Genomic DNA, 17,389 nt, shown 5'->3' on the forward strand with positions numbered 1-17,389 from the left:
AACGCTATGAAATCCTTTCTGAGAGGATGTTTTATTTTTTTACATGAAAATAATAATTTGTAGAATTATGAGTAATTAGAAATATATAAAACTGTTTTGTACATGAAATTGAATTAAAATGCTTTAAATCTATCTCTTACTCTAAGTTATTTAAGCAGTAAGCATAATTCAAACTTAATTGTTTACAGTGACTTATTTTTATATTTTAATTAATAAACACAATGTAACATTACACAATATTGTTATTCGATACATTTCATTAATTATTTCAAAAGTTGAACGAGGACGCCTTTACCTCGACCTCGTCTGAATAGCCACAACCTTGAGCAACATGCACGGCGACGAGAACGGCGCCTCAAACAAGAAAAAAGACAATACCGACACGTCGCCAGACTGTACTATCGTGAAAGTGGAGAATTCTGAGTCTCCTTCGAAAGAATCTGACGATCCAAAACCGCGTATCGTCCTAACGTTTCGTTCGGAAAAATCGGGCGCAAAAAATAGCAACATGAAGATAGTTTCTAAGGAAGAAAAGCACGAAGAGACGCCGAGACGTTCGGGTCGCACCCGAAATGCCAAATGCGAATCTGATGATGATAGTGAACTTGTGTCGCCCAAAAAAGAAAAAGTTGTATCTGAAAGTGATGAAACGTCGGATAGTTCGCGTACGAAACATTCTACGCGGCGTCGCGGGAGAGAGTCCTCCGATGTTATTGCCAATGCAATCGCTCGAAAGGAGAAGTACAATGAATCAGCATCAACATCAACCAGACCAACTCGCAGAATCAAACCAACAGCTAAAGTTCTGGCTAATGAAGAGTTACGTATAGGACTAGAGTCACAGAACAATGTACGGCTTGACCTTACTGATAGAACTGTGGAAGAGGGTGTACGGACACGCAGGTCAGCACACAAGAATGTTGAACAAGTAGAAAAGAGCAAGAAAAGAGTGGAAGAGATCATTGGAGACGAGACTGATCATTCAGATTTGAAACTCAAACATCTGTGTGAACTGGGACTTAAATCTGTTGAACAGAAAATTGAAGATGAACCTGCTGAAGCTGACAACAGGTAATTCTTAATTAACTTAATTTGTTAGAAATATAACATAGAAATAGAAAAGTAGGAATATGAGATTACATCTCAAAGTCATGATGTACATAAGCTATGCTATTTGTATTTTAGGTAATGTACTTTGATTGTTATGATAACTGTAAAACTTATACAAAAGAACATTCTGCATTTTGTCCACTATGTTTACTACATTAATCCACATTTGTTTACTCATTCACCTGCATAATAAAGCAAAAATACATAAAAAATTTATATCAGAGAAAGGGGAGTAAATCTAATTCCATTATTACGCTAATTGACTATCAGTCTTTATAACATCCCAAAATGAAATGCAAAATTCCTTTGTGAGACTGTATTTATTTTTAGTGTTTTTGTTAATGTTTGTCAGTTTTCACTAACACCATTAGAATTCAAATGTAGAAAAATATATATCACACTTTACTATATCCATTTTAATTTCAGAGATTCGGAGGGTGAAAACGAGGAGTGCGAAGACGACGACACAGAGGTGATAGTTAAACTATTAGAAGCAGACGAGGAAAGTGGCAGCGCTAGCAGCGGAGATTACTTCTTATGTTCTGAGGGTGCTTCGCAGGTGGAGCGGCCGCGGCGCTCCAGGCGGCTCAACTCGATGCCCGGCGGCAATGAGAGCGACCGCTCCTCGCCTATACAGGTGGACGACGAGCCTTCGTGAGTTTGCATTATTTGCAACGTTACGGTTGCATTTTTTAATATGCCCGACAATGGTTAAAGGAACTTTAATATTATGAAAGACGAAAATCTTGGATTTCTTATGCTTGGAATATGATATCTATTTCGCCTAAATATGCTGTGGTGGAAGTGGATATACATAATTATTATTAGGGATGTGACGATACATGATTTTGCCGATACCGATATTTGTAATAAAATATCGGCGATACCGATATTGATGGCTTGGTAGAAAAATAAATAGTGAATTATGCATAAAAGTTACCAACATTTAACAGAGACTCAACTGTAAGAGCTATTACGCACTGTCGACCAGTCGCTGGCGACTCAGTCGCCGGCGACGGGACTTACTCCTGGACGACTGACGACTAAGTGCGCAAGCCCCTATTTAAACTATATAGTAAGTCACAGTCGCCAGCGACTGGTCGACAGTGCGTAATAGCTCTAAATCGTATTCTTTTAAATAACAATGCCAAATCAAAAAAAAAAAGAAAACCATTTATTTTAGAATTATTATTTTACAAAGTCAGTTAAACTTTAAGTTATACACATACAATCAGTACCTAATAAAAGTTTGCTATTGGTAGAGTTTTTTCAAAAGTTTTGTTAAATCAAAAAAAAAAAGAAAACCATTTATTTTAGAATTATTATTTTACAAAGTCAGTTAAACTTTAAGTTATACACATACAATCAGTACCTAATAAAAGTTTGCTATTGGTAGAGTTTTTTCAGAAAACAAATGGGCACGCGCGGGCGGCCTCCCGCATCGTTCATTGGGCGCGGTTTATTGAATTGTTTGATATCGGTATCAGTTGTTTTATAATCGGCAATACCGATATATTGGCTTGCCGATTATATCGGCCGATATATCGGTATCGGTATCGTTACATCCCTAATTATTATGTTGTTGGTTGTGGAAAAACCATCAAACATTGGTTTTCATGTGCAAATGAAATGTTTCCTTTGGTGAATGTGTCACATATCTTTGGTTGTGGATGAATTAAAGCATTGGTTTTAAGTTTTATGCATAATTTGTATTTATAAAGCACTATGCTCACTAGCCATTCTAAGTCAGGTGACTGGATAATATATTTGGTAACAAAAGCTTTGTTGCATTTCACACTGCCAAGATTTTTAATGAATATTTGGACTTGGGTGTTGCTTTTATGTTATACATTTTTTGTAGGATGTCCGTGTCTACTAGGCGTTCATCTAGACGAGATAGAAAAAGGGTTTATTACTATGAAGAAATGCCACAGTGAGTATTTTCCTTTTCAAAATCCATTCAGTACATACTTTCGTAATCTTCGTATTCGATATAAATTAATTTCGTACTGTTTTAACAAATCAGAATGTCAGTAAACAAGAGGCAAAGGGCCAATTCATCAAGTCCTGAGGAAAGACCCGAAGAATGGGAGCATGAGGAAGAAAATAGGTAATTATTTATTTATTATAACATATTGTTGTTCAGAAAATATTTCACTGTTGCCTGAAGTTTTTTTATTTGTAACTAGCCATTTTTTCCACCCGCGGTTCGCCCGCTTTGTCTAAAACGTAATAAATTATATACTAAAACCTTCCTCGAGAATCACTCTATCCATTTAAGAACCGCATCAAAGTCTGTTACATAATTTCAAAGATCTAAGTATACAAACACGCGACTTTATAAATAGTGTATTCTGTAGTAATTCCGCGGGTGCAGAAGAAGGGGCAGTGGCGGCTAGTCCTACGGGATCATCGACAGTATTTGCTGTATGTCAGTGTGAAGAAACTACCAACATTTATGCTGAACCATCGGATCTGATAGGTAAGTTTATACGTATCTTACGATTAACAAGAAGAATCACAATTACGCACAAAATTGTCCCTGAACTGAACATCACACCAAAAAATAAGGTGTCACATACATTACTCAAAAAAATTGGGTGTCTGTAAAGTCGGTTTACTGACAATAGTTGAACGTGACAACGTCCGATTGTGCTTATTTGTCGCTCGTTCCGCGCTCTCGCTTGCAGTTCAAGCCACATGGAACGCCTCAGAGCGAGGTAACGCTGCATGAGTCATGTTTTTTCGTGCGTGCAGCCGGCGCTATCGAATTATAAGACGTTGTCACGTCAAAAAAAACAAAAGAAAAGTTTTCATATATTTTTGCATTCTACATTTAAACCGTCAAAAATCGTTCTATTTCTTTTTTTTTCCACAGAGCCAGTATTCTGCCAAGCGATCGAGATCGTCGATGGTATGCGTGTGGGGTGCTCCCACAAGGCGTTGCGCGAGGAAGATGGTGGGTTGTCTTGTATGCGCAGAGCGGGGCCTAGGGCTCCGTACTTGTTATTGTGCAAGTTGCACTCAGCACAGATGGACAAGCACATGTGCTGCCCGGCGTGCGGTCTGTTTTGTACGCAGGTAATTTTGGGGCTGTAAATCGATAATTTATCGTATTTTTTCTATTATTTGTTTTATTAGAATGGTTGTCTCTATTTATCTTAGAATGATCAACCGAACATGTTAAGAATTTTATTTCACATCTCTCTTCATTTATTTGTTTACTTCACTTACCGTACTTACTATATTTTATTTCGTATTATTTGTTGTTCGTAATTGTCTGTTTATAAACAGGCCTTTTTCTATTTGTATCATATAATAATACACTCGTTTAAAACCAAATAACATCCAAATAACTAATACTCATATTTCCAGGGTATCTTCTACCAATGCTCCATGAACCACCTGTTCCACTTGGAGTGCGGAGTACCGTACAGCGACGCCCGTCCCGCGGGCTGCCCGCACTGCGGCGTCCACGCGTTGCCATGGCGACCGGCTAATAGTTCCTGCTCAAAAGTGCAACTAAGCATGCGCTGCTCGAACAAGCGCGTGTACCTGCCGGACCAGAGGGAGCAGTGGTGTGTACTAATTACTAGTACACTATATTGTTTGTAGTATTAGATGACTAGCTTTCCGCCCGCGGCTTCGCCCGCGTTTTCAAAGAAAAACCCGAATAGTTCCCGTTCCCGTGGGATTTCTGGGATAAAACCTATCCTATGTGTTAATCTAACCTTTACCCTCTATATGTGTGCTTAATTTCATTGTAATCGGTTCAGTAGTATTTGCGTGAAAGAGTAACAAACACACATACATCCTCACAAACTTTCGCATTTATAATATTAGTAGGATATTTAATGAAACCTTACTTTTTTCAGTATACCAGCATACCTCAGTTTCTCAACCATCGAAGAATCGAAGCTGGAAAAAGGTCCCATAATTCCAGAAGACTTGATGCCACACTTGCCCGATTTGGAAAAACTGTGCGATTCTGTGAAAGTCGACACTGAAGCCGCATTCACAGTATACAAGTTGTACGAGGGAATAATTGCTGGCGAAACTGTTGAGCAGCTGATGCCAAAGATTGGTGAGTTATTTTCTTATTACTCTTTTAAAAAGGGACAAATATAGTGGTATATTCAAATTATAGTATTTTAATTATAATATTAGTATTTTTTAAGAATAATTTGCAAGTAACTAATTTCTTATCTTTTTAAAGATAATAAAGTAATAATAATTGTTGTAAAATAAGGACAATTTTATACGCTACATGCACATAATATTGGCCCGTCCGATTAGGGCCCTTCTGGCCTCCTCCACTCAAGCGACAGCTCAAGCCGAGGTTCGAGATCCCCGTCAAGGGGGGACGCCCTTGTGCATGTCGCTACCAGGGTGAACCTTCAGTTCACCCCCGCGTCCGCGTTAAAATGTAGAAGCCCTTCTGGCTAACATTGAGAGACACCACATAAAAAAAAAAAAAAACATAATATTGGGTATAAAGGATAATACTTCTGCTTTAATTATAAACTCTAAAATGCGTTACCTGCAATATATTAAATAACAATAAGAACGGTAATATTCATACAAAATTAAGCTTAATCAACCATATTGGAAATTTTCAGTTAAACGCGATCTCCTAAACACGCCAATAAGCGACATTGAAGGCGGCACGTGTGTGCACGCGGCGGCGGTCAGCGGCCGACTGAGCGCGCTCTGCCTGCTGCAGTATGCCGGGGCGAATCTGGACGCGGTGGATGCTGCGTCTCGCACGCCTCTGATGAGAGCTGTTCTTGGTAAGTTAACGTGTGCAAAAATCTCTATTTTTTTTTCAAATAAATGTAAAATTTCTTCTTTCTTTCTTTCTTTCTAAAATTAATTAAATAAAAGGTATACTTGAACTTGGTCCGTAAAACTGTTAAGTTATTAACAGTTATGATTACATTAAATTTATGATAAATGCCGGAAAAAATTAAACGTAATGTGGGTATTTTGATAAAAACAATTATATCCAAATCAGTCACATACATATTATCTACTTTGACAATTTTTAAAGCTTACCGTATTGTATACATATATATAATACATAGGAAAATATGTATAATTCGTTGTTTCCATTCCAGCCTTGTTAGAAAAAGAGACACCCGAAGAAATGGACGTCGAGAACAAAGACGATGATGTAGAAATTAAAAAGGAAGATGAAGAAGAAGTCGAGGTCAAGAAAGAAGAAGGGGAGGAGGTTGATGATAAAACAGTACTAAAGGAGGAGCCAGAGAAGAGAGACGCTAAGGTCAAGGAGGAGGACATTTTAAGATGTATCAGATACCTTATTGCTGCTGGGTGTGATGTTAATTTGAAGGTTAGTGAAGTGCAGTTTAGATAGCACTATTTATACTGCAAAATATATTCTGTTTGTTGAAAAAATGGGAAAGCAATCATTCAACTTATCTTTGATTTTATTACTTAACAATTCGTATATATTCGTTCAATAATGTATGTTTTTTTTAATGTTTGTTGATATTTTTTTTAACATTCATTTCTCGTAGTATTTTCAACCGATTATCATGATTCTTATTTTTTATCTTCTCTAACTCTAGGGTCCAGAAGGCATGACTGCGTTGCACATGGCCGCGCAGCACGGTGGCGGCGACGTTGCCGCACTGCTGCTGCGCGGCGGTGCCGCACCGAACGCACGTGACTCGGGCGGCTGGACACCGCTCGTGCGTGCTGCGGAGAACAGCCACGCGGAGGTTGTCAGGTGAGTGTGGCGACGTTGCCGCGTGCAGTGCAGTGCGGCAACGTAGCAGCACGCCGCCCGTGTAGGATGAAGTAGTAGTTTCTTGGGTCATACTGCAAAATCGAGAGGAAATGCTGCACGAACTTTTTTTTTGTACGTGTCAATTTCTTTATGAAGTTTTCTTTGCATTCTTTCGAGTTGCATTCCTTTTACTTACGAACGAAAAAGGTTATTTTTAGTCTTTATCAAATCCATTAAATTATATTACTATTATAAGTCTTTATCAAATCCAAAAACAATTGCGTTTTTTGTTAATATTGTGCGTTGTTTGTAACCAAAAAACCTTTATTTCATCCCCCATATTATTATCATTATAAAACAACATTTAAAGCCTTTAATCCACTTGAAAATTCTACAATCTACAATACAAAGCGTCGATGTCACTTTGACATTTCAACAGATACAATCGGCATAGAAGAAAAATGTATTCTTTACAAATTTTATAAACCAAAAAATGGGACGTATGAACAGTCTAACTTTAATTTAAATAATATAATTCACCAGGTTGCTCCTAAAACACGGCGCGGACGCGAGCGCAACAGACAACGAAGGCAACGGGGTCATCCACTGGTGCGTGCTGGCCGGTGACGCGACGTGCTTGCAGCTGCTGCTCGACGCCGCGTCTTATATTGTGGATACGACAAACGCGCACTGTGATACACCGTTGTATGTATACTTGACCAGATTTTTTTTCTTTAGGAATGGAATAGTGTTCCTAAATGTGGGCGTGGTTCGCGGTCAAAAGAAATGTCCATGGGGAACGGTAAAAAGTGGCCTATACCCCTTTCCAGTCTCTTAACTTTGTCAAGACAAAAAAAAATATTCACATCGCTTCGTTGCGACGTGAAAAATGACAGTCGTGTCATATCAACGACAGTCATGTCGTCCACTAGTTCGTGCATGCGGATGATGCGGATGAAAAATTATATCAAAATCAATTTTTGCACCTCTTTTTCAGACATATCGCAGCTCGGGAGGGACATTATCCTTGTGTCATCGTGCTTCTAGCGAGAGGAGCAAAGGTAACTAAAATATAATACTTAATACCCCTTTTTGCACCAACCTTCAATGATAATATTTTTGTCATTTTTGTAAATTTAAAACTATAATTTTTTTATATTGTTTTATCTTAATCAAATCTTTTGTATAAAATCTCTGCAAAATTCAATAATAAAATTGAAATTTGTAAACCAACAGACAGATGTAGAAAACTCATCCGGTGAACAGGCTGTGCAAGTGAGTTCGGGCGAGTGCCGCAGCGCCATAGTGCTCAACATGCGGATGGCGCTGGCCACCGGGGGCAGCTTCACCAAGTGCCGCGTGTTGGTGAGGTTAGTGTCCTGTGTATACACTGACCGACAGACATATAGAATTTTACTGTTTTTATTGTACTAGCTGCCCTGGCAGACATTGTTCTGTCCCATTGTTCTTTTTTCACGTTTTCTCTCTCCATAAGGAGCTCCCGTCACGCGTCCTGCGCACAGTGCGTAGCACAAATTGTACTGTAGCGTCCTGCGCACAAATGCTGTACATAATTACTATTTATATTGTACTAGGTGCACCGACAGACGTTGTTCTGTCCCATTGTTCGTTTTCCGCATTTTCTCTCCATAAGTACCTTCCATGTGCCATCGCAAAATGTTTAAAAAATACTGAATTTGCCATGTTCTCGAGTTTATTATTGGTTTGGCAACACATTTGGCGATGAATTTTTATTATAGACTAGCGGTCCGCCCCGGCTTCGCCCGTGGTGCCTACATGTTTAAACTATCCTATCTCTCAAGTTGGATCGAACTGCACATGGTGTGCGAATTTTATTATAATCGGTTAAGTGGTTTAGGAGTCCATTGAGGACAAACATTGTGATTTGTGACACGAGATTTATATATATGTATTAAGATTATTATTTTTAAAAGAAAACCTTATTCCCTCCAGCGACATATCGAAAGGTCGCGAACCGTACCCGGTGCCGGTGATCAACGAGGTGGACGAGGAGCCCGCGCCGGTGCACTTCACGTACGTGTCGCAGCACGTGTACACCGAGCACGTGCACGTCGACCGCACCGTGCAGAGTCTGCAGGTGGGATTGTATTCATTTCTGTATACATAGTGTTTTAGTACTTTCTGGGGACCGTGGTAAGGTTATTTTTTGTGTGGGGTATGGTTTTTCCCTTAGATCATTAAGTAATGGATAACACTCACAGGCGCTTCCCCTTTTGCCGAGGTATTATTCGAATCGAAAAATCTTATGCTTTCATAAAAACTACTTGCGTAATCGATTACAAACACTCTGCGTATAGGTAAAACATCGAAAGGACGTCTGCGAGTGCTCCGCTAAAAATGCCGTTTTGTGCTGTCAAGTCTTGCAGAAACAAGTCAAACACATCAAATATTAAAAAAAATGGAATAACCTTTCATTATAGTTTGCCCACTATAGGAATTGCTTTTTGACAGCTCGACGGTTGATAACTTTAGTGATGTTCAAAAGATTCTCGATTGTGATATCATTCCGATTATGAATTTTTAATATAACCATTAATCGAATAAATAAATTAAATTAATTAAATTACTACGTAAATGTAATAATAAGCAATGTAATAATAAGTACATATTATAAACATTTTATATTGCGTTATTGTTTTGTTTATATATTATATTATATATCATTTATTAATATAAATATATATATGTATATATATATATATATATATTGCCAAAATCTCCAAACGGTTTGACATTATATTACCTATATGTATACTGGTAACATCAACCGACCATCCACCGGCCACCATTTTGACGTCATCCGTCACTCGCAACAAAACGCCCGTGCCAGTCACACGCATTTATGTTCGCTGAGTGTTCTCTCGCATTTGTTAGTCGCCTTGAGTTGAGTAGTTTTATTTCTCGGTGCATCTTTTGTGAGTGTTTAGATCCATTGATCTTGAAAATGCCGAAAGGAGAAGTTTTGAAAGGACAATCCAGACAGTTAGTGCTAAAACTTTGTGATTTCTTTGAGAAAGAAAATCAAAATGGCGGTCCTCTCATACCTTTCTCGCAAGTGCGAAACCGTGTTTCGGCCGTGTTGGGTATCAGTCTACCAACTGTGACTAAAATTACTAATGATGCCTACGGTAGGAGTGGCTTGGAAAGAAACAAACCTTCTACACCAAAAAGAAAGCGCCGGCCTCGTAAGGTGACAGGTGTTGATGATTTTGACGCTGATGCCATTCGTCGTCATGTATATGACTACTATTTGAAAAATTCCAACTTTAAGAAAACTTATTGTTTCCTTGGAAAGAAGTGGTTTATTTCGTGGTCAAAAATCTTCATTGGCGAAAGTTTTAAAAACAATTGGCTTTTCATTTAAAAAATGTGATAAAAGAAAAGTGTTAATGGAACGTACTGATGTTGCTTTGTCACGATGTGACTTTTTTAAGACAGGCAAAAAGAATACAAGATTGGACAAATATTGTTTTTACAGATGAAACATGGCTCAACGCTAACCACATAATATCCCGTTCCTGGACCGACGATACTGCTGCGTCAACTTCCGCAGTACCAATGGGAAAAGGTGAACGCCTCATCATTTGTCACGCTGGTACGGCAAAAGGTTTTGTACGAAATGCACTGCTGGCATTTAAATCTAAGCAATCAGGCGATTACCACGAAGAAATTAATGCAGAGGTCTATGAAGAGTGGTTCAAAAACATGCTCCTATCATTGGAAGAACCATCTACAATTTTGATTGATAACGCACCTTACCACTCTTGCCAAATTGATAAAACACAAGCTAATAAAAAACATGAAATTATTAATTGACTTCGTGATAATGGAGAAAATGTGGACGATTCTATGTTAAAAATAGAATTATTACAAATATTAAAAACAAAAAAAAAACCTAAACGCTATGTAATAGATGAAATGGCAATAGAGTATGGCCATATCGTCCTTAGAATTCCTCCATATCACTGCCAATATAACGCTATAGAGCTCATCTGGGCTCAAGTAAAAGGGCATGCTGCGAGAAGCAATACGAGCCCGCCATTCTCAGCGAATAAAATGTTGGCATTACTAAAAGACGCTTGCACCCACGTGACGGCCGAGAACTGGGCAAAAGTGGTGGAGAGAAACAAACGTGTCATATTATCTGATTGGGACCGTGATATTGCATTTGACTATTTGCACACAAGACCTTATCCTACATATTACGGAAGACTCTTCATCGGACGAATCTAGTGAAGATTTTAATTCTGACGACTTAGGATAATAAAATAGATTAAACTACTCTCGTTGTTTTATTTATCATAAACTAAAAAAAAGTAAAACTTTATATTATACTAATATTTAATTTGGTTTCTATCATACAATTTGGTTGTCTTTATGTTTAAATAACATTAACTTAGTAGAAGACTTTTTTATCGGATATATTCACATAACGATTATTTATAATCTGTGGCACAATAATATGGAATCGTTCTGTGAAACCCCTTCCAGACGACACAATTTTTCGTCCAATTTGACTAGATTGGCAATCAAATTGGGTCGTCTAGACGGAAATATGAAATTGAAGGTCATTGGGTGGTCGGGATCGACCGATTTGCGATTGCCTTGGGATTGCCCGATCAAATTGGGTGGTGTGGACGCTAATTGGCCAATTTTTACTTGTAATCTCTTCCAGATGCTAGATATTTAAGTCTCTCCTCAGGACTAACAGCTTCTCTCATAACAGTGTCTTGTTTAGTAATGTATGGGCTTACTAGAGATAATAATTCATTAAAAGTGTCATGGTCCATCCGCATAAAATTTGTGAAATATTACACGATAATATTAAAATGTCACGTAAACTGTCAAATACGGGCAATTAGAATACGTTTTTAAAATGGTAGTTTTATACATTATTTTATCCAAGCATTGAAAAATTAGCTCTTAAGCGATTTCTTTTAAGCAACCATTCTTTGCTCCATATATCGTTTTTCTTTTTCTTTCTTCTAAATTTGTAGTTACAGCCAAAATCATTCCCAAATTTTGTTTTATACTAAGAGGCATGTTGCAAAATAAAAGTCCAGTCAGTAACGGCAACGGAGCAGAACTAAAATTGGCGATTTAATTGTGTACGTGTGGATAGACGATCAAATTGGGCCCGATTTCATCGGCAATCAAATCGGCTGATTAAATTGTGTCGTCTGGAAGGGTTTTACAACACATCTCTAAGTGGGCGGTAACTGTCCATGAAGTATGTACTGTATTTTAATGTATGACATTTTAACATAATAAATACAAAATTTCATATTTGTGAGCTGTCAAAAAGCAAATAATATAATGGACAGAGTATAATTATTGTAAGTATTTTTTTATTTTTTTACGTAAATATCTATTTAAATGCAATTTCTAATAATCGTCGATGTATCGTTTAGCGATATGATCAAGACAAATAATCGAGTCATGTTTACTCGAACATTGATGTGGCCTCACGAGACTATCATGGAAAAAAATATACAAATTTAATCTTTATGAACTAAGAGATAAAGTTGAATTGAGAACGCGATATTGAACCGCACTCCCCACGAGACTATCTTGGAAAGAAATAAAAAATTTAATCTTTATGAACTTAGTGATAGAGTTGAATTGAAAAACTCGTCGCTTAAAAGGTCGTAAATTTTTACGACTTTCTTAGCTGTGACGGACTACTTCTAGCTATCGTTGTCGATAAAAAATATTTTTCTAAGTATAATTTGAAATGAGATGAGAAATAATCTTTATTATATTAAAATTTTACACAACTGCACAAAAAGTAGTATAATGTTTATTTTGTAAGTATATATTTATTAAAATTTACGCTCGGTTACCTTTAAGTGGCAGAACATTTTAATGGTACGGAACTCTTCGTGCGCGAGTCCGACTCGCATTTAACCGTTTTTTTTGTAATGTTAATCTTGTAACCTTTCTATTAAATAATTTGTTTATATGTATGTATTAGGGTTGTTGAGGATTCCTCTTCCGCTTCCTCATAATGCGGAAGTTCCGCAATATTTTGGGTTCCTCAACCGTTACCGCATCCTCAAAAATAAAAATAAAAAATTCCTCTTCCGCTATCGCTTCCTCAAAATTTTGAGGAAATTTATGAGGATGCCGTATATTATGGCTACGCACTCGCTACGCGCAGCGCTATGCCAGGCCGAATCGATCGGGTGGCGAATTTACTAAGCCTATGTATACTTTTTGACTTTTGAGTCACGAATCGGACTCTAATAGATGAGCTTTTGTTTATGCATATAACTCGACAAAACCTAATCTATCTAAATAAAAAAGTGACTCGACTTGATTTTAATTTCCTATCATCCTCATCCGCTTCCTCTTCCGCTTCCGCTTCCTCATCCTCTTCCTCAAAAAAATATCCTCATCCTCATCCGCATCCCCTAAATTTGCATGTGAAAATTCCTCTTCCTCCTCCTCTTCCTCATAATCACTTCCTCAACAACCCAAGTATGTATAAAGCCACGTATTCATTACTAAACATTTGTTGATAAACTGTTTATGACTAGCGTTAAACAAGTTTACAATAAACACATGTTTCTGAAACTTGGCCGTCCACACTTGTCAGTTGTTCACAGGATGTCGCCCGAGGAGGTAGTGATGCTCTCTGCTGCTTACATGTTTATAAACTCCTCCAAACACGTCCACACCTGTTGACTTTTGTTTATAAACTAGATGTTTCGTCTTGCTCTCCACTCGTAGTGGGGAGCACGGCAACACGTATCATAAACAATGTTTCATCACATGCTTATGAACTGTTTATAAACTGTTTACAGAGATGATGAAACATTATGAAACATTGTTTATTAACAGTTTATAAACAGTGTTTATTAACAAATGTTTAGTAATGAATACGTGGCTTTAATACTGCGTATATTTCAGATTATATATTTATGTCATTTCGTTCAGACTGTCATAAACTTTTAGTACTACTTTTGATAATGTTCTTAGAGACATATTTATTTTATTGAAATGTGATGTGATGAATAAATACATATTAATAAAATGGCTTTTTATTGTTTTTTCGTATGCATAATTATAATAATGATAAAAACGTTACAAATGACCTGTTTTTATGAATATAATATTAATGTTATTTCTAATTTCAACAAAATTATTATTTTTGTAATATCGATATGGTTACATCCCTTTAGAGCGATTGTATTATTATGTATATGTACAGAGATTTTTCTGTGTGATCGATGTATGTGTGCAAAAACATGCTAGTGTGTCAATTTTGTAATAGTTTGAGTTTGTAAAGACACAAATTATTTTTGTGAATGTGTGATTGGGTTTCATAGTGTGAGTTACCCTCTCCGCACCAAAATCGGCAGAAAGTTTAGTTAGAACATTTGCCAGCGTACTCCATCCATTACTTAATGATCTAAGGTTTTTCCGCTCGACGTGAAACTGTTTCGAGTCAAGACTGTCGGAACTCGCTTTAGTAAGGGTCGTCGGCGACCCGGCTAGTGATAGTATTTTTTTATTGACAGGTCCCGATTTTTTCATGTCGAAGTATCCATCTTTCCCGTTTATGTACGCAGGGGTGTACGTGCAAAGACGCGAGCTGTGGTGCCGGGTGCGCGTGCGGAGTGCTCAGCGTGCGCGCGTGGTACAGCGCGGGGGGCGCGCTGCTGCCCGCCTTCCCGCACCACGACGCGCCCATGCTGTTCGAGTGCGCGCACACGTGCGGCTGCGACCAGGTGAGCGCTGCTGCTGCTGCTGCTGCGCGTGCGCATGCTCAGCATCGTTAATCAGGACATCGTCATAGTGGACTAGGTCCTTCGAGATAAAAAATTATAAAAACAATTTTTGACCAAAGATACAACTCACCGCATGTCGTGGCGCACTCGTGAAGCTGCAAAGCAAATTTTCATATTTTACCAAAAAAGTGCAAGGATTCAAAACTGAAAATTACTTAACCCATTGAGCCCCGAACGGCCCGATCGGTCCACGACACAATAGATTTTCTGTTGTGTCTGTGATTCCGGGCCCTGAGTTATTAAAAATTGATCAACCATAATCATAAATCATAAATTTAAAATAAATTAAAATCTCCGCAGAACCTGTGCACGAACCGCGTGGTGGGCCGCGTAGAACGCACGGGGTCGCTGGGCGTGCGCGTGCAGGTGTTCCGCACGGCGACGCGCGGCTGGGGGCTGCGCGTGCGGCACCGTGCGGCGCGCGGCACGCTGCTCGCGCTCTACTGCGGGGAGCTGCTGCCCGCTGACACGGCGGACGCCAGGGCCATGGACCATTATATGTTCGCGCTCGATGTTAAACCGGATTTACTTGAGGTGAGGGCATTTTGAGGTGGTCGCTTCTAATCGTATCAGAAGTGATATTCTTTACTATGTCGCCCTTTCTCTCTCTCTCTTAATCGGTCCCAATCTCTTTCTAAAAAAAAAACGTTGCATATCTTCGTGACAATAATACTATGATGGTTATTATAATTTGCATTTCATCCGTAAAAATGTCATTCCCCCATCATACGCTTAAAGAATTTTCACTTCAAAATTCGTCCAATTTATGCGTTTTTAATTTTAATTAATTGACCTTGTGTTTTAATTTTTAATATAAATAATTGTCTTCAATTTTTTTTTATTCACAGCAATGTAGTGACAAAACGCAGCTGTGCGTTGACGCGGCGCGGTACGGCAGCGCGGCCCGCTTCGTGAACCACAGCTGCCGGCCGAACGCGGCGCCGGTGCGCGTGTTCACCGCGACGCGCGACCTGCGCCTGCCCGCCGTCGCGCTGTTTGCGCTGCAAGACCTGCCGCCGCTGCAGGAGATCACGTGAGTGAACCACGGAGAACAAACCACAGACTAAAAGAGGAGGAGATAGACATCAGATCAGAAGCTAGAACGTATCTTACAGAATATAAAGCACAGACTATACAGTACAGACCATAGACTACAGATCATTTATTAACAATTTAAAATCATAGAATATAAACATCCGATCAGAGACTAGAGTATAGACTACAGTCCATAGACTATAAAAGCACAGATTATAAAACACGGACAGAGAATAGATGTGACAGATAATAATTATTAAAAGTGATTAAATTTATAAGTGAAAAGGCTTTAGATTTTTTTAATTGCGAAAAAAATAACACATTAATGGCCGTGGTCTACACTCTACAAATAGAGGCCTCTTTGTACAAAACGAGAAATGAGTTCTTTTAATATCTAAGACTATCTAATTTTGTTTTATTGTTACAGGTTTGATTATGGTGATAAATTCTGGTCAGTGAAATCAAAATGGATGAAGTGTGAATGCGGAATGCCGGAGTGCAGATATCCGACAATCAACACTGAAGAATCGGAATCATAATGAATTGGATATAGCATTTATATTCGTTATTTGTATATAAATAATTACTAAGCTTTAATAATTTTTAATCAATTTATTATACATATTTTACTGAACATGTGTTTGTTTTCGTTTTCCCTTTCCCCTCTCCTTGTCATTTTATCATATTCCTTCTTTTTTCAAACTAGAACAACAAGCTATGGTATGAATAAATGGATTGCTACATGCCCATGCAATATTATGAATTTCTACGCATCGCATTTTACCAAATTTTACTGCATCCAATAAAAACATGCGACAGAAAAAGTTACTCAAACCTGTGCTAATTAATTCACACAGATTTTATGCTTAACACTAAATTTTTACTTTCCAACGAAAAATACACATTTCTTAAGTCTAGCTTACACTATCATAGCTTACTATTCTGACCTGTCGTAACCCAACCATAATTATTCTGATAGCTGGCTATTTTATAAGTAGGTATTTTATCTGTGTATTTTATAGTCTATGTGCGTAAATTATATAGTTTAATCCAGACTGTGGTTAATGATTGAAAAAAAGTTCATAAGTAAATGTAGGTATCAGTATATTTTCAAGAAAACTTTATTTATAACTAGCTGTGCTTGGTCGTACCCACAGAACAGTGTCGTACCTATTCAGCAAACTTTGTGAGCGAATGAAATCTCTGCACAATACTTCGCTGAAGATCATCGCATTATTCCAATGAGCATAGTTTCACATAGTTGACGATTTTATTAAAGAAATACTGAGGGACATACAGACAAAATATATTCATTTTTTTTATTAATTACAATAATATTATAAACACAAAATATATGGCCAAAAATATATTTATGCTATGAATCAAGATTTAATTTATAAATCCGTTTGTAAACATTTTAAAATATTTTAAATCTGAATAAGAATAGATTTTATTATGTGCTGGGTTTTTTCAAAATTACACTACTTTATATAGAACACATACCCCGTTTTCCAATTACAGCACTAGAGCGCATTAAGCGGCATAATGCGTTGAATGTTCCAACTACAGCAATGCTTCGCACAATCCAGCACTAGAAAAAGTAATGCGCGTGAATTGATGCGTGCAATAGATTTATCGTTAGTAATTATTAATTGTT

At 37.8% G+C, this 17,389-nt stretch overlaps 1 protein-coding gene across 4 annotated transcripts; it reads left to right on the forward strand.

Moving 5' to 3' along the window:
• Nucleotides 1–84: 84 nt before the first annotated feature.
• On the forward strand, nt 85–16,366 carry LOC149909322 (histone-lysine N-methyltransferase EHMT2-like). Of its 4 annotated transcripts, none has more exons than XM_090119262.1 (20): nt 85–1,071; nt 1,537–1,582; nt 1,658–1,764; nt 2,972–3,043; nt 3,137–3,220; nt 3,471–3,592; nt 3,989–4,191; nt 4,486–4,688; nt 4,986–5,194; nt 5,730–5,900; nt 6,228–6,463; nt 6,702–6,862; nt 7,406–7,567; nt 7,860–7,923; nt 8,099–8,232; nt 8,837–8,981; nt 14,479–14,637; nt 14,998–15,231; nt 15,546–15,730; nt 16,160–16,366. In XM_090119262.1, exons 1-20 carry the CDS (start codon nt 332–334, stop codon nt 16,269–16,271), a joined length of 3,549 nt encoding a protein of 1,182 aa, XP_089975388.1. In that variant the 5' UTR covers nt 85–331; the 3' UTR covers nt 16,272–16,366. The 4 variants fall into 4 exon arrangements, with proteins under 4 accessions (XP_089975388.1, XP_089975389.1, XP_089975384.1 ...); XM_090119263.1 differs by having other exon boundaries at nt 1,670–1,764; XM_090119258.1 differs by having other exon boundaries at nt 1,537–1,764.
• The last annotated feature ends 1,023 nt before the right edge of the window (nt 16,367–17,389 follow it).

The sequence above is a fragment of the Colias eurytheme genome, chromosome 3 (assembly GCF_061535395.1).
Source record: "Colias eurytheme isolate Ceu_HAF_F1 chromosome 3, ilColEury1 Martin Lab GWU primary, whole genome shotgun sequence".
NCBI lineage: Eukaryota > Metazoa > Arthropoda > Insecta > Lepidoptera > Pieridae > Colias > Colias eurytheme.

What these genes read in the sequence shown, in the direction of transcription:
- LOC149909322 (XM_090119258.1), top strand. Translation starts at nt 332, where the DNA reads ATGCACGGCGACGAGAACGGCGCCTCAAACAAGAAAAAAGACAATACC. An exon ending in TCTGATGAGAGCTGTTCTTG is followed by an intron (nt 5,901 to 6,227) that starts GTAAGTTAACGT and finishes TTTCCATTCCAG; the next exon opens with CCTTGTTAGAAAAAGAGACA. An exon ending in GGTGTGATGTTAATTTGAAG is followed by an intron (nt 6,464 to 6,701) that starts GTTAGTGAAGTG and finishes CTCTAACTCTAG; the next exon opens with GGTCCAGAAGGCATGACTGC.